We start from the raw sequence: 17,404 nt of genomic DNA, 5'->3' as shown, positions 1-17,404 counted from the left end.
ATGTGATGATTTAAATTATTGGTAAAAACAATTTGCATTAACAAATGAAATGCAATCTCAGTGAATAGTTTTATTTATTTGTAAAAATAAAATAATTGCAGTATTTATTTTTGCCTTAATAAATTCATTATCTATACCCACTGGTCCTTGCAGGGGGGCTGGTACCTATCTCCAGCTGTCACTAGGGGCTACACCCTGGACAGATTACTAGTCCATCAAAGGGCCAAAATTACATTCTTTATTACATAATTAAATATAATCAATATTAACAAACAAATGCATCCACATTTGCTAAATGTCTTAATTTTGAAAATTTATAAAATTAAGCAATTCAAATTTTACCTCGTTTGGTAAAGTCATTTCTTCATTATGTAGGCAATTGCTTCTATGTCGGAAAGCACCATGAATAAAACTTAAATGTTGGATGTCAAATAAAAGCTGACTTTGGTTAACTGAAGCTTTCTGCTTGGCAAAACTGACGTACTAAATGAGTTTATTTATGTTCCACAGGCCCTGGGCGTGACCAAGAGACAGATACATACTGATACGGTTTTATCTCTTTAGTAATATGTTTATTTATTTATTTATTTTTAATTACATAAAGGCATTTATATATATATATATATATATATATATATATATATATATATATATATATATATATATATGTGTGTTATATTATATATATATAGATATAAATAAATATACATTTTGTAAATTATCTGAGTTTTTTGTTATTGATCTCAAAACTTTTACTCAAACTCAACAGGTATTTACATCCATACTGTTGTTTTCAAAGTTTTTCTAATATCGGATAGCATTATTAGTTTAGAAGATGAACCTGAGAGCTATCTGGTAGTCTTCAGCAATACAATAAAGAGCATTAAAATGAGGGATTCTTTCTAATTGAGTTCAGATCTACTCCCCCTGCGCGCAGCATGGTTTCGCCTGCAGAGGTGAGCTTGCGTTAAATATCTCCCTAATGGGAGGAGTATAAAACAGGAGAGCAAGCCTGAAAAACACGTTTAGCCAAATTCTTTAACACGGTCAGCTGTTCTCTCTCAGCCGCAGGCAGCCACCACCAGTCTGTCGGTGTCTCTCTAAGCCTTTTATTTCAGCTTTAAATCCTCTCCACTGACGGCAGTTTTTACTTGTTTTTAACTGAGCGCATTGGGCGGTGTATCAGCGCAGAGCCCGCGACCGGGGATGGATTTAGCCCGGAGGGAGGCTTCTGTGAAGCGGCTGGAGAGGAGCAGCCACACGGCGTTCATACACAGCAACACTCTGTATGTGTGGGGAGGTCACCAGGTGAGAAACGGCGGGTGTTGGTTACCTGTGCAGGTAGGAGGAACGAACTATAAATGCGTCTCGGTATTATTTTTGCCGAATATTCAGGAGTGTGCAACGTCGGGTGTTTAGGGAATACTTTGAATTTAAATGTTGCATATTTTGGGGGGGATTAAGTAAGATGTATCCTATCTGCGTTGCACACCTGTCTCTATAAGTTTCAGTGGAGTATATATTGTAGCATCAGTAGAAGCGCAGTTGTGCTGTTAACACCTTCCCGACCCCCCCACCCTTCATGTCCCTTCCGTTCACCACACCACAGCTGCCCCAGCACAGATGAATAGATCTGGAATAAACAGATCAACTTTGAGTTGTCGTTTCTCTTTTTCTCAGTATATGAATAAATCATCTTCACAAAATATACACTCCCCAATATACTGATGACACAGTAGTGCATTTATGGAGCAGGGATGTTGCAACCGCTAGAAGCAACTCTTCTCCAACACACCTGAATCAAATGAATGACTTGTTACCTGGCTCCTAAAGAGCTGAATGAAATGCTGCTGGGGAAATTCAGCCATTGTGTTGAAGAGATGCATTTAAAAGTTGTGGAATAGCAGGACTAGACTTGAGCATCCCAAACGTACAGAATCTTCTTTTAGTCTTTGGTGGTCTCTTTTAACTGTACATTTTGTAGCTGTATATTATGTTACTTTATGCACTATTGAAATGTATTGTAGTCCAGCAATTTTCAGAAGATTAAATTAATGAAATCACATCAAGGTGACCATTTAGGTCAGAAATTAGGAGTTTTAAAAGTGCTTAATGTTCACACAACACTTTTGGAGTGATGGTAAAAAGTAAAAGCATGCTTTAACTAAAACTTAGCAGATAAAAATTTTTTTGTACGTATGTATTTACAAGTGTTTGTAAGTATTTGACATTGTGGTCTATGAGACTATTAGAAAGTATATTTGACATCAGATTTGCACATGAAAAGGAGTTGATCTGGAAGAAGATTAAAAGCATCTCTAAATGACGCAGAAATGATCGTTGAAACTAGTGCAAGTTGGAAGCTGAAATTTACATGGAACTTGTGATCCTTTGACACTGAAACTAGTGAAAAGTGCGAGAATGGATGAATCATGCATATCTTGCACACTATAAATAGTGTCAAAGTATCCTTGATACCATATCGGAATCACTGCACACTTCAGTCTTGCATCATCTTTGTAACCTTTCTCAGAAGATAAAAGGAACATTGAGGTCTGTCTAACTGGCTTTGCTTTGTTTCCTTGCAGGTAGTTGCTGGACAGGATGTTGTGTTGCCCAGTAGTGAGATATGCCTCTGTGATCTGGACAGTGGGAAGTGGTGAGATTCAAGGCCATGCAGCAGCCAACGTTAAAGCTGTGTCATTTTGACCTTAAAGTTAGGAATGCAAACCAGGAGGTTTCATTTTGATAGAAATGAAACCAGAGACTGAAAAGGCTGGTTGTAGAATCAGAAAAAATATTGCCTTTGCAGTTCAGAAAACTGCAGTCAGTTTTGCTAAAGCTGTAACCAGCCCTAGGCAATGACTACCGTACTTTAACCCTTTTCTTTTTGGTGAAATAGGGAGCGTAAGGAGATCACTGGAGAGAGTCCCACAGGCTTATCTGGGTTCTGTGGCTCCAATATTAACAGCACTCTGTACATCTTTGGAGGATGCGATTCTGACGGATACTCCAACCAGGTGAGGCGCTCGGACATCAAAGTGTGAATGTCTCCCATTTGCAGGTTAAAATAAAAAAATCCATAGAAGTCACAGAAATCCAGAGAAGTTTCTGATTGCTAGAAATGGTGCCTGACTAACTGTAGCATCTATATCCAGTCGGTAAAGTTTCATAATGATGTTTGAAAAAGCTGGATGAAGTTTGCCTTGTGGGTTTTTACAAGTTCCGTGTGTTTGGTTAAGAAATGCGGTCATTTCAATCTCATACCAGACTGTGCTGACAGTGGAGATTAAGCGCCGGCTGGGTCCAGAGCTTTTGCTCAAATGGACTTGACTGATTTAAAAGATTAAATCAGTTGTAAAATTTAGAGCTAAATATTTGACTGCGAGGAATGCGGCCCGTTTCTGTTTGCAGATGTTCAGCGTGGACGTTGCTCAGCCGTGCTTCTCCTGGACGAGAGTCACCGACACAAAGGGAGTGACGCCCTCACCCCGTGACAATCACTCCTGCTGGGTGCACAGAGGCAGGTCAGTTCAGCCCGTAGCAACTCCACCTCCTGTTGCAGCTTGCTGCTAATAAAGGCAAGAAAATGTCACCCAACCTATGAAAGTCTCCTTATAGTGAATGAACTTGATCCTTAATGGGGCCTCTAGTGGCGTGAATTACATCAGAGTGGAATGCAAGTGATCAGCTTGTAGTAGCTGATGAAATGTTCAGGAAGCCCAGATTGCTTGTTGGCTCTACTGTCGTTTGTTCCTCTTTACAATTCTTCCAACATAGTGATGTGGTTTTTCTATGTTTATATGCTGAGCAATGTGTGCTGGTGCCACCTCCATAAAGCTCGTCACCAGAAGAAAGCATAAAGGGCTACAAAAATTTCCTGTTGGATAGTTGCATTGACTTTTGACCTGAGATGCAGGAGAAGATATGGCTGCCTAAATAAATTTAATTCTAGATCTCAACTGTCACAGCAATTTCGGTGTGGGTGATATGTTCACTGCAGTGGATTACAGTATTTTGTCATTTTTCAGTGTTTGAATAATATAATTGGGCTGTTTAAATGTACTCTAACCTTTTCTCAATGCCCGCAATTAAAACATTTTTTAGATTTTGTCTGGCTAAGAGATTGGATCTCATGGAGAGTGGTGAAAAGACATAAAATGTCCACAAAATGACTAATTATAATCTTTTGTATCTTATGGTTTTATTTTGCAGTACTATCCTAACTATTCATTTCCTCTAATTTGTGGATTCTACTCTTGATTTTCAGAATTGGCTGAGGTTGTCTCTGCTTGTGCACTTTCAGGTTTTTCATTCATTTTTTTCCTTCCACTCACCTTTCCGAGTTGTCAATAAATGTCACCTGGACAAGTGTGTGTATCATTGATGTTTTAAAAACCTTCATCAGTCTTATGCAGTGTTCTATTTTTTTTTCTGAGGCAAAATTTTGTCTCTTCATTAGCTATAAGCCATACTCCTCATAAATAACATCTAAAAAATTTTATTGCTTTGTGTGCAGTAAATCTGTTGAAATTTTTAACCACCCAATTTTTCTATAAATCAACTTACTCAGGGGATCCTGCACTCGGTGACATGAGCAGCACCAGTTCTTTACACTCCACCATTTATTTATTTACTGTTTTACATTCCATTAAGGGATGAATTAGACTGCTTAAAGGCTGTTTTTCAGTTGGGTTTCTTTCAGTGTTCCTTATTGATTGCAGCTTATTGTTCTTGCAGACTGATCTACTTTGGGGGATATGGCTGTAAGACCGTAGCAGAGGCACAGAACACATCATCATCAAACTTCATCGTAGAAGAGATGTCCTGGGTAAACACCCAGCCTGGCAAATTTCAACATTTTGTTGCTTTGGATTATTTTTCTTAAGCAAGATTCCCTTTTCTCTCCCTCTTCTAGGCAATGATCGGAAACACTTTGTTTCGGTGCTGGGGATGGAACAACGAGGTCTGCGTCTTTGACACGCAGTCCTCTACGTGGAGCGCACCCGCGACTCAGGTGAGGTGGAATATGGTGGATGGTTAAAAAAATTTTATTTTGTCTGCAAGCATTACTAAGACAGCATCAGGCTCTTAGTAATGAAGTGCCTGAAGATGAAATTTAATTCTGGTTCTTGAAGTCGTCTTTTGTGTGTGTGTTGTGTATGGAGGATCACGCTTAGTTTTTTTGTGGAGAACTTGGGATAAAAAACAAAAACTTTTGTGGAACAAATTTAAACTTTGCACAATCCTGTCGACAGAGGAGACTAAACTTATAAAGAGATAAAAGCTAAAATAAAAACAGATTATTTTTTTTTTTACTTTACCCTTCAGTGATGAGGACTCTGTGTGGATCCCTCACTGAAAATATTTCCTTCTCCCCTTTGCTGACTATATGAATTTATGACCCATTCCCTACCTTTAAAATCGATGCACCCCTGACTATGTTGTGCGTTAGCCGACTCCAAATGGCGGACAGGTAATCTGTCATAAAATGTTTTTGTTGGATTTTTAATTTTTTGTGGGGGAAAAATAAGAAGTGTGTGTCTAAGGTGATACTCCAATTTTTTGAGAAACTAAATCTTGTGTTTTCGTTAGCTACACAACCATCCAGATGAAATGCTGCAACAAAGGTCTTACTGTTTTGTTTTGCACATGAACAGCTGGAAGTCTCCATGTTGGATGTAAAGAAGGCAAACAGGCTGCATACACTGTAACAGCATGGCTATAATTTCCATAATTCTAGTACTTTCAAGGGTTTTGCTGCCTAGCAGTGAATTTAATCAATGTCTGACAAAAATATGTGCATGTTCTGCCTGTCTGGTGTCTAAATGTTAACATGAATATTTTCTTTTAATCTTATCCAGGGTCCTGCTCCTTCTCCCAGAGGCTGCCATGCCAGCGCCGTACTAGGACACAAAGGTTACATCACTGGTGGTGAGGTGAGTTTTTTCAAAGCAACTGGAAAAACTCAACTGAAGCAATCTTCTCATTGCAGCAGACATTCTTTAGCTAGTCCTTCTAGGAAAAACTTTCATGCTACAACATGTTGTGATGATCCAGATAGCTTTGTATGGGATAAGGCTTCCCTCCTGGTAGTGACAGTTTGGGTAAAGCCCTTTCCTGTTTCAGTAGTTCTTTCCTGTTGTGATGGGACAGTGGGCCCCATCCACAAATGCAGATCCTGTGATAAATGGTTCTTCTTTGAGCCCATGTCTTTCCCTGTCACCTCTAGAAACTTTGAGACAAATTAGAACTTGACTTGGTCACTTTTAACCAAAGCTAGACCCCACTAAAGTTCCTGTTATTTAACAAAAAATGCATCTGTTAGAGCAGTAGATTGGTCATTTCTGCTCGATGCTAAAAGAAAGTGTTTCAGTGGCCCACAAAAATGATGTACCGTCCTTTTGTTTGCAGGAAACTGGAGAGTTGGACATTTTCTGCTTGGACCTCGAGACCTGGACTTGGAGTAGATTGTAAATATCTTCTTGCTCATATGGATTGACTATACCTCTTTATGAAATGCCCATCTTATAATTTAACTGCCTTTTTTTGTTGTTCTGATTTACTCAGTGACAACTTGCCTTATGGTTCACCCCCGGGGCGCTTCATGCACACTATGAACTCTGTGTCGGACCAAACTCTGTTCGTATACGGTGGCCTCGGCATGGATGGGAAAACCCTGAGTAAGTCTGACTAACTTGAGGACTGTAAAGTTTGTTTCCTTCTGATTGGGTTTCATGTTCACTGCAAAACACCGTTTTATAAAATCACTTCCAGATGATGCCTGGTTGTTTAACACACAGAAGAGAGAGTGGACAAAGGTGAAGCACCCACACAAAGATAAGCCCAGGTAACCGATCTGTTTGCTCCGAAGGATTTCCTGGACAGTTTCAGTTCTGTAGAATTAGCACTTGGGATCCTGATCGCTTTAATCAGTTGGGAGGGAAAATGCTCCCAAATTCCAGAATCCAACATTTAGCTGAGCTCTAACTAACATTAAATAAAATTTTTATTTTCTTTTGCCAGATGTCTGTCCTCAATTTGTTGAGTCTTTCAGTTTGAATCTATAAGAAGCAAATTACTAGGGATACTGCCAGAGAGCTAATGGCTGAAAAGGTATAAAATAGTAAATTTACCAAAAACTGGTTGTCAGGTTCTTTCACTTTTTATCAACCATTTTCTAAAGACTTTCAGCTAAAGATTCTGTTAGTTTTTCCTTCTTTTTTCAGGGTTTGCCACACTGCCTGCCTGGGAAGTGACGGTGATGTTGTCGTCTTTGGGGGAAACAGTGACTTCTGCGTCCTTGTGGACTCTGTATGTGGAAAAAATATTGATCCAACTCCCAACCTTATTTCTCCTGTTTCACAACATGTTCATATATGCAAACTATATCTTACCCCTTACACACAGCATCAACAAATGTATACAACATGTATATAACAAATGCATCAACAGCAAATCAAAGCAGTTGCATAATTCACTTTAAGCGGTTTAATGCTTCATATTATGAGCTATGTTGTTAGATTTTTACATCTTTAATAAACTAGGCAGTCTGTTGTGTTAAGTGACATACATGTTCTAAAGTGAAAAACATAACCATAGTTTGATCCGCTGAGCTTTGTATGCATTCTCTTTTGAGTCGTGCCTCACACGTCAGATGTCATTTTTATTTATTTATTTTTGTCCCTTGCTGCTCATACAGTTTATGTTTTCAAATGCTTAATGTGTAATGAGGCGTTAATGCTTCTACCTTTTCCAGGTGTCTGTTATGAGGGCTCCAAAGCAACATCACTGCAGGGATGTTTTAATTTTCCAGACGCAGCCATACTCTCTCTGCAGGTACTGCAAACCCTCACTTAAAAACCCAGTAATAAAATCCCAGCCTGGCCTCCAATTCTCTGTATGTTGTCACCCCTGCATGTTGTGTACAGTAAATTTGAGGGGAAGCTGAGCCTTTACTGCTTTCACCCTCAGCCTGTGTTGGTCCATTTGCAACTGAGGAGTTGGAGCTAAGCTAATGAGCTTATTGTTGGTTAATAATGGCATCACGCTACGCTGTGTTTGAGTACAAGTCAGATTAAAGATTTATTTTTAAACTTTTTACGCCCTGAACAATGAAAGTTACTTCTGCCAGTGTTGAAATCATCCAGCATGTGGTCAGTGTTTACATAATATAAATCAAATGAATGTCTAAAATTGACCAACATGCATTCAACAAGAGGTAAAATATAGAATGGCAAAAAAAAAAACAAACAATATTTATATGTGAAATAGAAATTTAACAAAAACTTTATAAAGACTGTTTTTCTTAAGCCTGATGTGAATCTGGTCAAATTTTACATCCCAGAAAAGGCTTTTGGTTAAAAACCATCTGAAATAATTTATGCATTAGTTTATAACAGTTTAAGTATATATGGCAGATTAGTTCCTTCACATATTTGTTTATAATGAATGTTAAGTTGAGATTAATCTTTATCGTCATAGGCTATGTACTCCAGGAATTGAGCTCTTGCTGGCCTTTGTCTTCAAATTTCTTTAAAAAAAAATTAGCTTTTTAAAAATTACTTTTTAATTTCTTTTTCTCACAATTAGCTGTTTGTTTCACAGCTTAAGCAGAGTAGACTGTTCTGAGCATATGTAGCATTTAATCGATAGACTTTCTTTGTTCCAGGTTGTGTGAAGATTTCATCAGCAGAAACTCTGAGCTCTTCAGACTCGACTTGTTGCCGTCAAAGCTACATAAAAAAATCAGCAGAAGAGCTGCATGTTTGTCTGCCATGAAGCTGACGCCTACAGCGTGAAGGACTGTTTTTACAGCAACTCTACCTCCATCCCTGCCGATCATTTTTGTCCGTGGCAGGTCTTTTTTTGATGACTTTAAGATGGTGCTTTGGTTTTGTTTTTTTGTTTTTTTAACTTCAACATGATTTGTAAAAAAAAAAAAGTCTTTGTTTTAAAATGTTTGGGTAAAATTTTACTGTGACATGATACATTTTTTTTGAATAAAGCTGCTTTTATTTCTTATTTTCTTTTCCAACCTTAGAAGGCACAGATTGGCAGAGAAGCAAAATTGAAGTTTTAAGCAAAAATAAACACTTATATTTCAGAAATGAATGCATCATGAAGCTACAGCCTGCAACTGTGGTTAAATTGAATATTATATTGAAATTTACTTTTTCTTTTTTGTTTTGTTTTATTGAGGGTAGAGAGCAGTTCCACTTTACTGAAAAATACCAAAAGTCAAATTGCCTGAAAAACAAACTCTTCAACATATAGCAGTCAGTCTAAATCCACATTACAGAAGTTTGTCCTCCTGCTTTGCCTGGTTTACATGTATATTAAAAGTTTCTCAAATAGGTCGGACATAATTGGCCGGCAGCATTCCCCTCTTCCCGGTACGCTGGTTGCATCCGAACAGCCAGCCCTCGTCGATTGGCTCGACATCCGAGACCAGATCACCTTCCTGCAGAGAAACTTCATCTGCCTCTGCTGCCACGTAGCTGTACAAGGCCTGGTAACGCTTCTGAATGAGAGAAGGACGTGAGATTGGGAAGAATAGACATGGCATGCAACATCAAACCTGAGTTGAAATGGATTGATTTGCATTTGATTTCCCTACCGGAGAAAAGAGGATAGACTGTTGCAACAATGTTCATTCAGGTGTGCACACCCACAGATGTTCAAATAAGCAAAGACAGTTTTGCTTGACATTTCTGGGATGGATTTCTAAATGTTTTGACCTCAAAAAGGTTTTCTACCAAGTTTGCTCTTCCTTCCAACTCGTGGCAAGCTTCCCTGTCCATCCTGAAGAAAAGCATCCACACGCCACAGTGCTGTCATATTTGACTGTGGCTGATGAGCTCAGAATGATGTGTAGTGTTTATTTTTGCCTCATGATTGCTTTGCAAATAGGCCCATAAATGTCCCTTGTCTCATTTAATCATCTTCCACATATTTACTTAAACCCCTTCATGGCTTACAGAAAAGTGGAAGTCCCATAGCCTTGTTGCAGCAGTGGCTTTCTTCTTTATCTTCCATAAAGGTCATATTTCTGAAAGGCGCTACAAATGGCAGTCAGCAAATTCTCCCAGAGTTGTGAATCTCTGCAGCTCCTCCAGAGTTACCACGGGCCTCTTGGCTCCTTCTCTTTTTAATCCTCTTTGAGTAACCATGGCATAATTTTGAAGCTGTGCCAGATTCAGATTAATTGTATGCCACACTTTTCAGATTTTATTGTTAAAGTAAAAACCACGTACCATTTTGTTAACGCACCTTTTTGGGGCCGTCTCCCAAAAATCCAAAGAAATTATATTGAACATTGTGATGAAATGAGAAATTCATAGCAGGATAAATACTTTTACTATGAAATCTGCAGAAACAGTCTCACAGTCTAATTTATTATTTGATTGCTTAAGATCAGCTGATAGCCTCCCACTCTGATTTGAACACACACTGATGTTATTGCCTTACCCCTCCAGTAGGTGGCGACACGACAGCTTGGCGCATCTGTCCAGCAGGCTGGTTGGATCTTTCAGAGTTTGATGCTTGCAATTCTTGTTCTGTTCAGACACAGACATTAAATAACGATGCTTGTTTTTTTTTTTTTAAAAAAAAACAACAAAAAAACAAAGTCATAACAAACAGAAACATCTCACCTTGTCTGTTTTCAGGAGGAGGCGCATCACTTCGAGTCTTACTTTTCTCAAACTCTTCATGGTACTTAATCTGCACAAACAAATGCACATTTAATCCACAAGAGGGCAGTAAATGCTTACACTGAACTGTTTCCCTCTCGGCAGGTTTTGCTTTAGTGTGAACAGTTCACCATTTTAGGACATGGCAAGAAGAGCAAAAATATTTGCACTGTAACTCAGGTGCGGCAGCTTCAGCCTACAGAGAGCGTAAGGAGAATTATGAAGAGGGAGCTAATGCCATAGTTAAAGATCTGCAGGAGAACGTGCAGAACAATGTGGGAAAAAAGAAAAAGGAGAAGGAAAAAAAGATTATGGCCTTTTGACATGCAGCTTAATACCCATCATTCCTATCTGTAACAAATGCTCTCATGAGAGAAAAGAGAAAGTGTGTGTGTCCATGTGTGTGTGTGTGTAGAGCAGTTTAGTTTATGTCCACAGCTGAGAGATTTTGGCCATATAGGGCAGCTGCTCCACAGCGGACGAGGAGAAATGTCAGAAATGTGCCTTTGTGATTCTGCAGGATTGCACTCTGAGTTCCTTCGCTGCCATCTGCAGGGTTCCTGCACTTTTTACATGTCAAGATTCCACTTTTCCACGCACAGATTTCATTCAGAAATCTGTGCATGTGAGCCATTTTAAAGTTTTAACACAAAAGCTCACTATGAAAATGGAATCTACTAACACCGAACACTGCAAGGAGGTGATGAATGGACAATTCCAGAGAATAAGACAGGAAACAAAGTCTGGAAGTACACATGACTAGACCTGGAAAGAAGGTCAAACTTGAACTCTACTTTATTTTTCAGTTTTGCTTCCTACGTCGACCATCCTGGGTGGCATTTGGCTTGACTATGTGTTTGTGGATTAGAAGATCTGGTGTTAAAGTAAAAACTGCACTCACGTTGCTAATCTGGTCTTGCGTCTTCTTCAGTCTCTGCATCTCTGGTGTGTCAACCACCACGCTGAAGCCTTTCCCCTTGTTCTTCTCAAAGTCCTCCTTGTAAAGGGCCTGCAAACACCGATCGGCTTTCAGATGAAAAGCTGCTTTATTTGTTGCCAAGTGTCACGAAGCTCTTCAGCATCCGCACTTTCACTTGTTGCTGAAAATGTGCTACATAAATAAAATTACCTTTACCTTTACTATAAAATACTTTCTCCTCTAGAACATTGAAAGTATTATTTTCATCTTGTTGAAGTTTATTTCCAGCTAACATCAAGTGGGACAGTCGGCTTCTTTGACACAAAGTTGTGCGGAGTAGATACGAGCAGTTATTATCTAACATACTGGATACACAGGCTGCACACCCACAGTTGGGTTTAAGTTCAGGTTAGGTTCACAACTCAGCATTTGCAGATTCACCTATTTTCATAGCAAATATCTTAAAATATATGAAAGCAAATGGAACTTGGGAAGCTAAAATACATAGTCACAATGTTGACACATGATTGGCTAGTGTATATAAATCCAGGAGCACCATTTATTTTCCCAGGCACTGATTTACTGTAGCCCCAAGAATGAAAAAAGATTATGCTAACTTCTGCAGTAATGCCGTTTCCACGGTGAATGCATACTAACTATATTAGTGTAATATGCTACATGGTTCAAACATATCTGGTGTTTGAATCATTAAAATAGACAATTAGGCACTTTTAGAGGGGCTCTTAAGTATTTATGGATTTCAGCTAACTTCTACGATACCATTGGTCTGCTGTATGTTTTTCTAATTTCTTAAAGAACTTTGGTTGACTTGTGACATTTAGTGATATAAAAATTGATTAAAATTCAAACATTTTTGCTCATGTAAATTGTTATTGTGTGGGACAAAAGGGGCTTTTCAACTGAATTTGTTGAAGAAATAGTTCTCCAGACTTTCTCACCAGATATATTGTCATGTAAATTTAATTTTTTTCTTTTTTCACATATTTCTGGAGAAATATAAGTACGTGCAAAAAAAAAAGAAGCAAGTATGGTTTATCTCCTTTAAGAACAAACTGTAAGCAATTCGCCTGTCATTTACAAAACTTGATCCGTAACCCCAATGAAGGGTTTATTAAAACAAAACTTAACCTTTAGTGGTGAAAATGAACGTATTCATCGGAATGCCAACAAAAGCATAACTAAATCAAATATTTCATAATTGAAGTAGATGATGAATGCAGAGAAAAACACAGTTGAGCTGTGATCTAAGTGCCAATTTGTCGCAGTTCCCTGCGGGGAACATTTTACATTGAAGTCGAAATGTTCATTTGAAACTAAAAATCTGAGATCCCTGCACTCTGCACACGCGCACATCAACAAAGGCATGAACACAAATGAGTCATGTTCTTGCTATGAGGAATATGCCGCTGCGAGTGAGTTCAACTGCAGAGACTTTTATGGTTATAAACAAAGACGCGATCCGCTTCGTCCAGAGAAACAGAGAAGGACAACTCTTCGGCTTTACATTTGATCCTTATGGCTTCGTAGTATGACAACAATTACTTTACTTGGCTCTTAGGACTCATTTGTAACCAAAATAGATCTCCTCCTGGGATTCTTTGTGTTGTTGCAGCTGGTATGAAAATAATAATCGTTTGAACAGGCTTTTGTGGTTTGTCCGCTCTTCCCAAAAAGCAGTCATGAGTAAACCTCAGTGTGGGTCAAAAATATTTATCATGTGTATAGCGCTAAAACTCTAGTTGCCACAGTTCTTTATTTATTCTATGCCTCTGTTGGCAATTTCATTTAAAGCCATTCCTGTGGTTCGGTCTTTGATCCTCTTGTTAAAGAGCTTTTAAAATCTTGGCAGAATGTTTTCTGGTGAATTAAAGCTGAGATGGAATTGAATAAAATAAAAAATTGCCCTCCCCCCCACTTTGAGCTTTTTTGTATAAATATATATATATATATATATATTTCAGGCTACAACTTGACAAATAACACATAAAATCATAATGAAACACATTTTAGTGAAAGGCACTTAGGGGCCAAAAACAAACAGGTGAAGAGGTTTTAGGACTACAAACAAACACTATTTGAGGGGAAAAACAAAAACTGCATATCATCCTGATCACAAGGTGGCATAAAATGCCAATAAAACAAACTGAGATTTATGGTTAGAGACCATAAATCTCTACCCCACTTGCATAATGTTAAACTCAAGTTTTCTCCTATTCTTCCCGCGTTAAGCCTTCTTCGTCTCAGACATCAACAGGCATCTCCAGACGGACAGCTGCTGGAGAGGATCCCACAGCTGTTTGACTCCCCTTGTGTTCAGGACCAGTGGAGGGCCACACCATGCTGAACTGGGACCAGCTGTGTGCCTGTACTGCCAACTCATTTATCCTTTTGATACTCAATGCAGTACCCTCAGATGACCTTCAGATTAGCCCCTTCCACCACTGCATCAGTTCATGTTAGGCTTTTATGTTGGTGAAAGTGAGTTTCACAGTGTTATGATCAACTTTAAATGTTTTTTGTCAGGTCTATTTTGGAGGTTAAGGGCGGACCAACACATTGTTAGGCATAATGTTACACTGCCTGATCAGTGTATGAGTATTCATCCAGCTATCCTCTGTGTCAATTTAAAAGATTGTAACTGAGAAGCACAAGTGGTTTTCAGTCTTATGAAACCGCAACCTTAAATGGACATAGCGTTTTTAATCATGTTGCGAGACAGGAGAGTCTCCAAAGTTACGCTGCAAGGGAATCTTTTTGAATTTGCGTGACTTGGAGGTCTTATCCCTGAGCTCAGGTTAATTAGCTGGCAGGAACAGTGTGATTAGATTAGAGCTTAAGAACAGGGAAGGTACAGAGGGGCTTAAAGAGCAGTTCACTGACATAAACTGGGTTTTGGAAGAAAATCTGTCAATGTTAACAGCAGCTAAGACGCAAAAATCTAGGATTTAGTCGGCCTGTAAAAGAAGACAAGTTAAAGAGAACACTGACGAACTGAAAGATAAGTCTGCTTTTACCTGCTGGAGCAAAGATGGAGCTGAACGAGTGAGACGATTAAAAAGAGAAAGTTACAGCAAGCCTCACTAATGAAATGAGATGAGAGATGCCTGGTCTCACCTGGCTGTTGAGCAGGCTCTGTTGTTTCAGACGTAGATTCTCAGGGGTGTCGGTCACAATGGTGAAGGAGGTTTTGGGATAATGCCTAATAAATGAATACATAAAATCAAAACATTAAAGGTGTTGAATAAATTAAGTAAATTCACATGCATTTTCTGTATAAATTAATTTAAAGTCACAGAAGAAGTTAAGAAGAAATACATGACCTTGTTTTTTGGGGTTAGAAGATTCAGTTCAGTTTATCTATATTGAAGTGCATATAAACACATAATATCTGACCCGTCACGCACATTTATTACCACCAAAGTAATTGGTGGTAATAAATTTAAGTTTCCATGACTTAATACAGGTCAAATTAACGTGTTGTCCCACAGAGTCGTTCAACATGCTACATTGAAGGGAATTACACTATTGTTCTTGTTTAGAAGTTCGGAAAATCTTCTAAAATTATCAATATTAAGTCGAGATACGTCATAACTGTAGGCGTGTGAATGACGGGAATCTAAGAAAGATTCAGAAACATCTGAACTTTGGTACTTCGTGCACTATTCCCACATGGCTTTTCTTTAACCAAGGGGAGATAACTCCAGTTTGAATAATTTGTTCTGAATCCAACGTGAGAAATCACATAAACATCCAATGGGCAGAACCATTAGAAAAGATGTCATGCTGAGAAATGGGAATTGCATTGATATTTGCAGAACTTCTGGTCGTCCTCCTTCAAATTAAATTTTCTTCTTCTTCCAAACTTTTAAATCCTTGAATAATACAGTATTAGGTTAGCTGAAAAGGAAGCAATCAGCCCCTTTCTTTAAACTCAAGAGAGAGACCGGAAACATAAATAAATGTTATTCATCAAATAAACTTAGTTAATAATCTTGTAATTGTTAGTTGAAGCCTTTACAAATTTCTCTGTAGATTTCTTCAAATTTGCTATTTTGGACTAAACAGGTAGATATGGGCAGATATAGACAACTGGGAAATAGAAGGCAGTTTGATTAGCAACAAATGTTATCTATGATTGCATGTAGAAATTTCTTTTGTGAATAAATTTTATTTCCAATACATATACATATACATATACATATACATATACATATACATATACATATACATATACATATACATATACATAAGTGTCATTATTCACGTTTGTGATTTCTTAGCTTTCTGACTGGGATAATTCATCCTTCATATAAATTTTATTATAAATATTAAACTTGTTCATTTTAAAAATATGTTCAAAGGAAGTTATAGACCAACAAATAATTAGTGCGTAATTAAGAAGTCAAAGAAAAAGTATACGATATTGTTTTTTGTATTGAGACTGTTTTTTGTTTTTCTCAAAACAACTAAAAGGAAAATAAATCCCGTGAAAGACCAACACAGGGCCTGAAAGATGTATCCTCCTTCAACCGATGTTCACTTGTATGCCAAGTTTTTACTAAAATATCAGTTTTCTCTCTGGTGAACTATAAATAAAAGAGAACGTGAGTGAAGTCTAAGAACGAGTACAACAACTCCAGCTTTCAATTCTTGAGTATTCAGCCTCTGCTCCGTTTAGGTATTGTGAAATTATTCAAGAACTTAAATTACTTGCTTATAGTCTTCAACTTTTATTGTTCACTATGAATACACTCACATAGTACAGTAGGGTTTCTTCTCAAAGCCTTTGTAGTTGTTCATACTCAGGGCCATCTTGCAGACTTCACAGCTGAAACAACCTTTGTGCCAGTACTGGGGGGCAAGCAAAATAAAAAGGTTTGCAAAGCTCTAGAAAAACAACACGTTCAACATTATCATCATCATCATTAAAAATTAAAACTCTTCCTTCAGTAACAATAAAATTGTTTTTTTAAATTATGATATTGTCTCCTTGTACCTGCTATATGATCCCTCTTACTTTACTGACTTCTAGAGGCTTTTGAGGAACCGGACATGGTTGCTGTACTCCCTCAGGGTGCATTGTTTGTGACAAATATAGAAAGCCATCCGGATCAAACTCCAATCCCGCAAAGAACATTTCTCCGGATTTAAAATTATAAATAACAAGCAAAACTGAATGTGTCCAAAAACAGCTAAAGGAAGAAGTTATCCCTACAGTAAAGTTGTATGTTAGAGTTATTTGATTTATTCAAGCACTTCGTTGGAGATGCAGAGATTGGCATAAGAGTATCAAATTCAGAATATCACCAAAGACTGGGTCAACAAATGTCAGCTCTGAACAACAGAGTCATAAGAGAATAAAGTTAGACTTCCATCTTACCTTATCAAGGCAGTTTATTTTTTCTGTTGGATAAACTGGCTTATTGCATCTCCCACACGGTGGATTCATGGCAGCACAGCGATTCTTCACACTTAAACAACAACAAAATCTCTGATCAAAAAATAATAATGCAAAACCTTTTAATGAAACATTGATGGGCAGCAAAAACAGTTACTGTTCCTGCGTTTTGTATGAAGACATTTCTGGTAATATACTACACCCGATGTCAAGGAGGAGTTAAATCTGCCTGGAGCGTTCACTTATCCTCGTAAGACTGAAATTTACCGCATTTTATGAGAATGCAAAACTAGCAGGAGGACTATAAGATATCATTAAAATTGTATGACCATTAAAAGCATAAATTAATACCAGCACTAGTTTCAGAGTTCT

The 17,404-nt window shown here is 38.0% G+C and overlaps 2 protein-coding genes across 2 annotated transcripts; one reads left to right on the top strand and one right to left on the bottom strand.

Moving 5' to 3' along the window:
- The first annotated feature begins 996 nt into the window (after positions 1-996).
- Positions 997-9,383, top strand: LOC122823085 (kelch domain-containing protein 1-like). Its single transcript, XM_044102338.1, has 13 exons — positions 997-1,308; positions 2,589-2,659; positions 2,903-3,020; positions 3,415-3,527; positions 4,741-4,831; positions 4,919-5,017; positions 5,865-5,939; positions 6,415-6,473; positions 6,571-6,683; positions 6,778-6,850; positions 7,230-7,314; positions 7,760-7,839; positions 8,672-9,383. Exons 1-13 carry the CDS (start codon positions 1,207-1,209, stop codon positions 8,799-8,801), a joined length of 1,209 nt encoding a protein of 402 aa, XP_043958273.1. The 5' UTR covers positions 997-1,206; the 3' UTR covers positions 8,802-9,383.
- Positions 8,993-17,248, bottom strand: LOC122823087 (LIM and SH3 domain protein 1-like). Its single transcript, XM_044102339.1, has 7 exons — positions 17,015-17,248; positions 16,391-16,485; positions 14,749-14,833; positions 11,596-11,703; positions 10,656-10,725; positions 10,471-10,559; positions 8,993-9,523 (listed from the first exon to the last, which is right to left on the bottom strand). Exons 1-7 carry the CDS (start codon positions 17,081-17,083, stop codon positions 9,350-9,352), a joined length of 690 nt encoding a protein of 229 aa, XP_043958274.1. The 5' UTR covers positions 17,084-17,248; the 3' UTR covers positions 8,993-9,349.
- Between the last annotated feature and the right edge of the window lie 156 nt (positions 17,249-17,404).

This window comes from Gambusia affinis, linkage group LG20 (genome assembly GCF_019740435.1).
Source record: "Gambusia affinis linkage group LG20, SWU_Gaff_1.0, whole genome shotgun sequence".
Taxonomy (NCBI): Eukaryota; Metazoa; Chordata; class Actinopteri; order Cyprinodontiformes; family Poeciliidae; genus Gambusia; species Gambusia affinis.
Note: the sequence above shows the minus strand (reverse complement) of the source record. Positions and strands in the feature narration are given on the sequence as shown.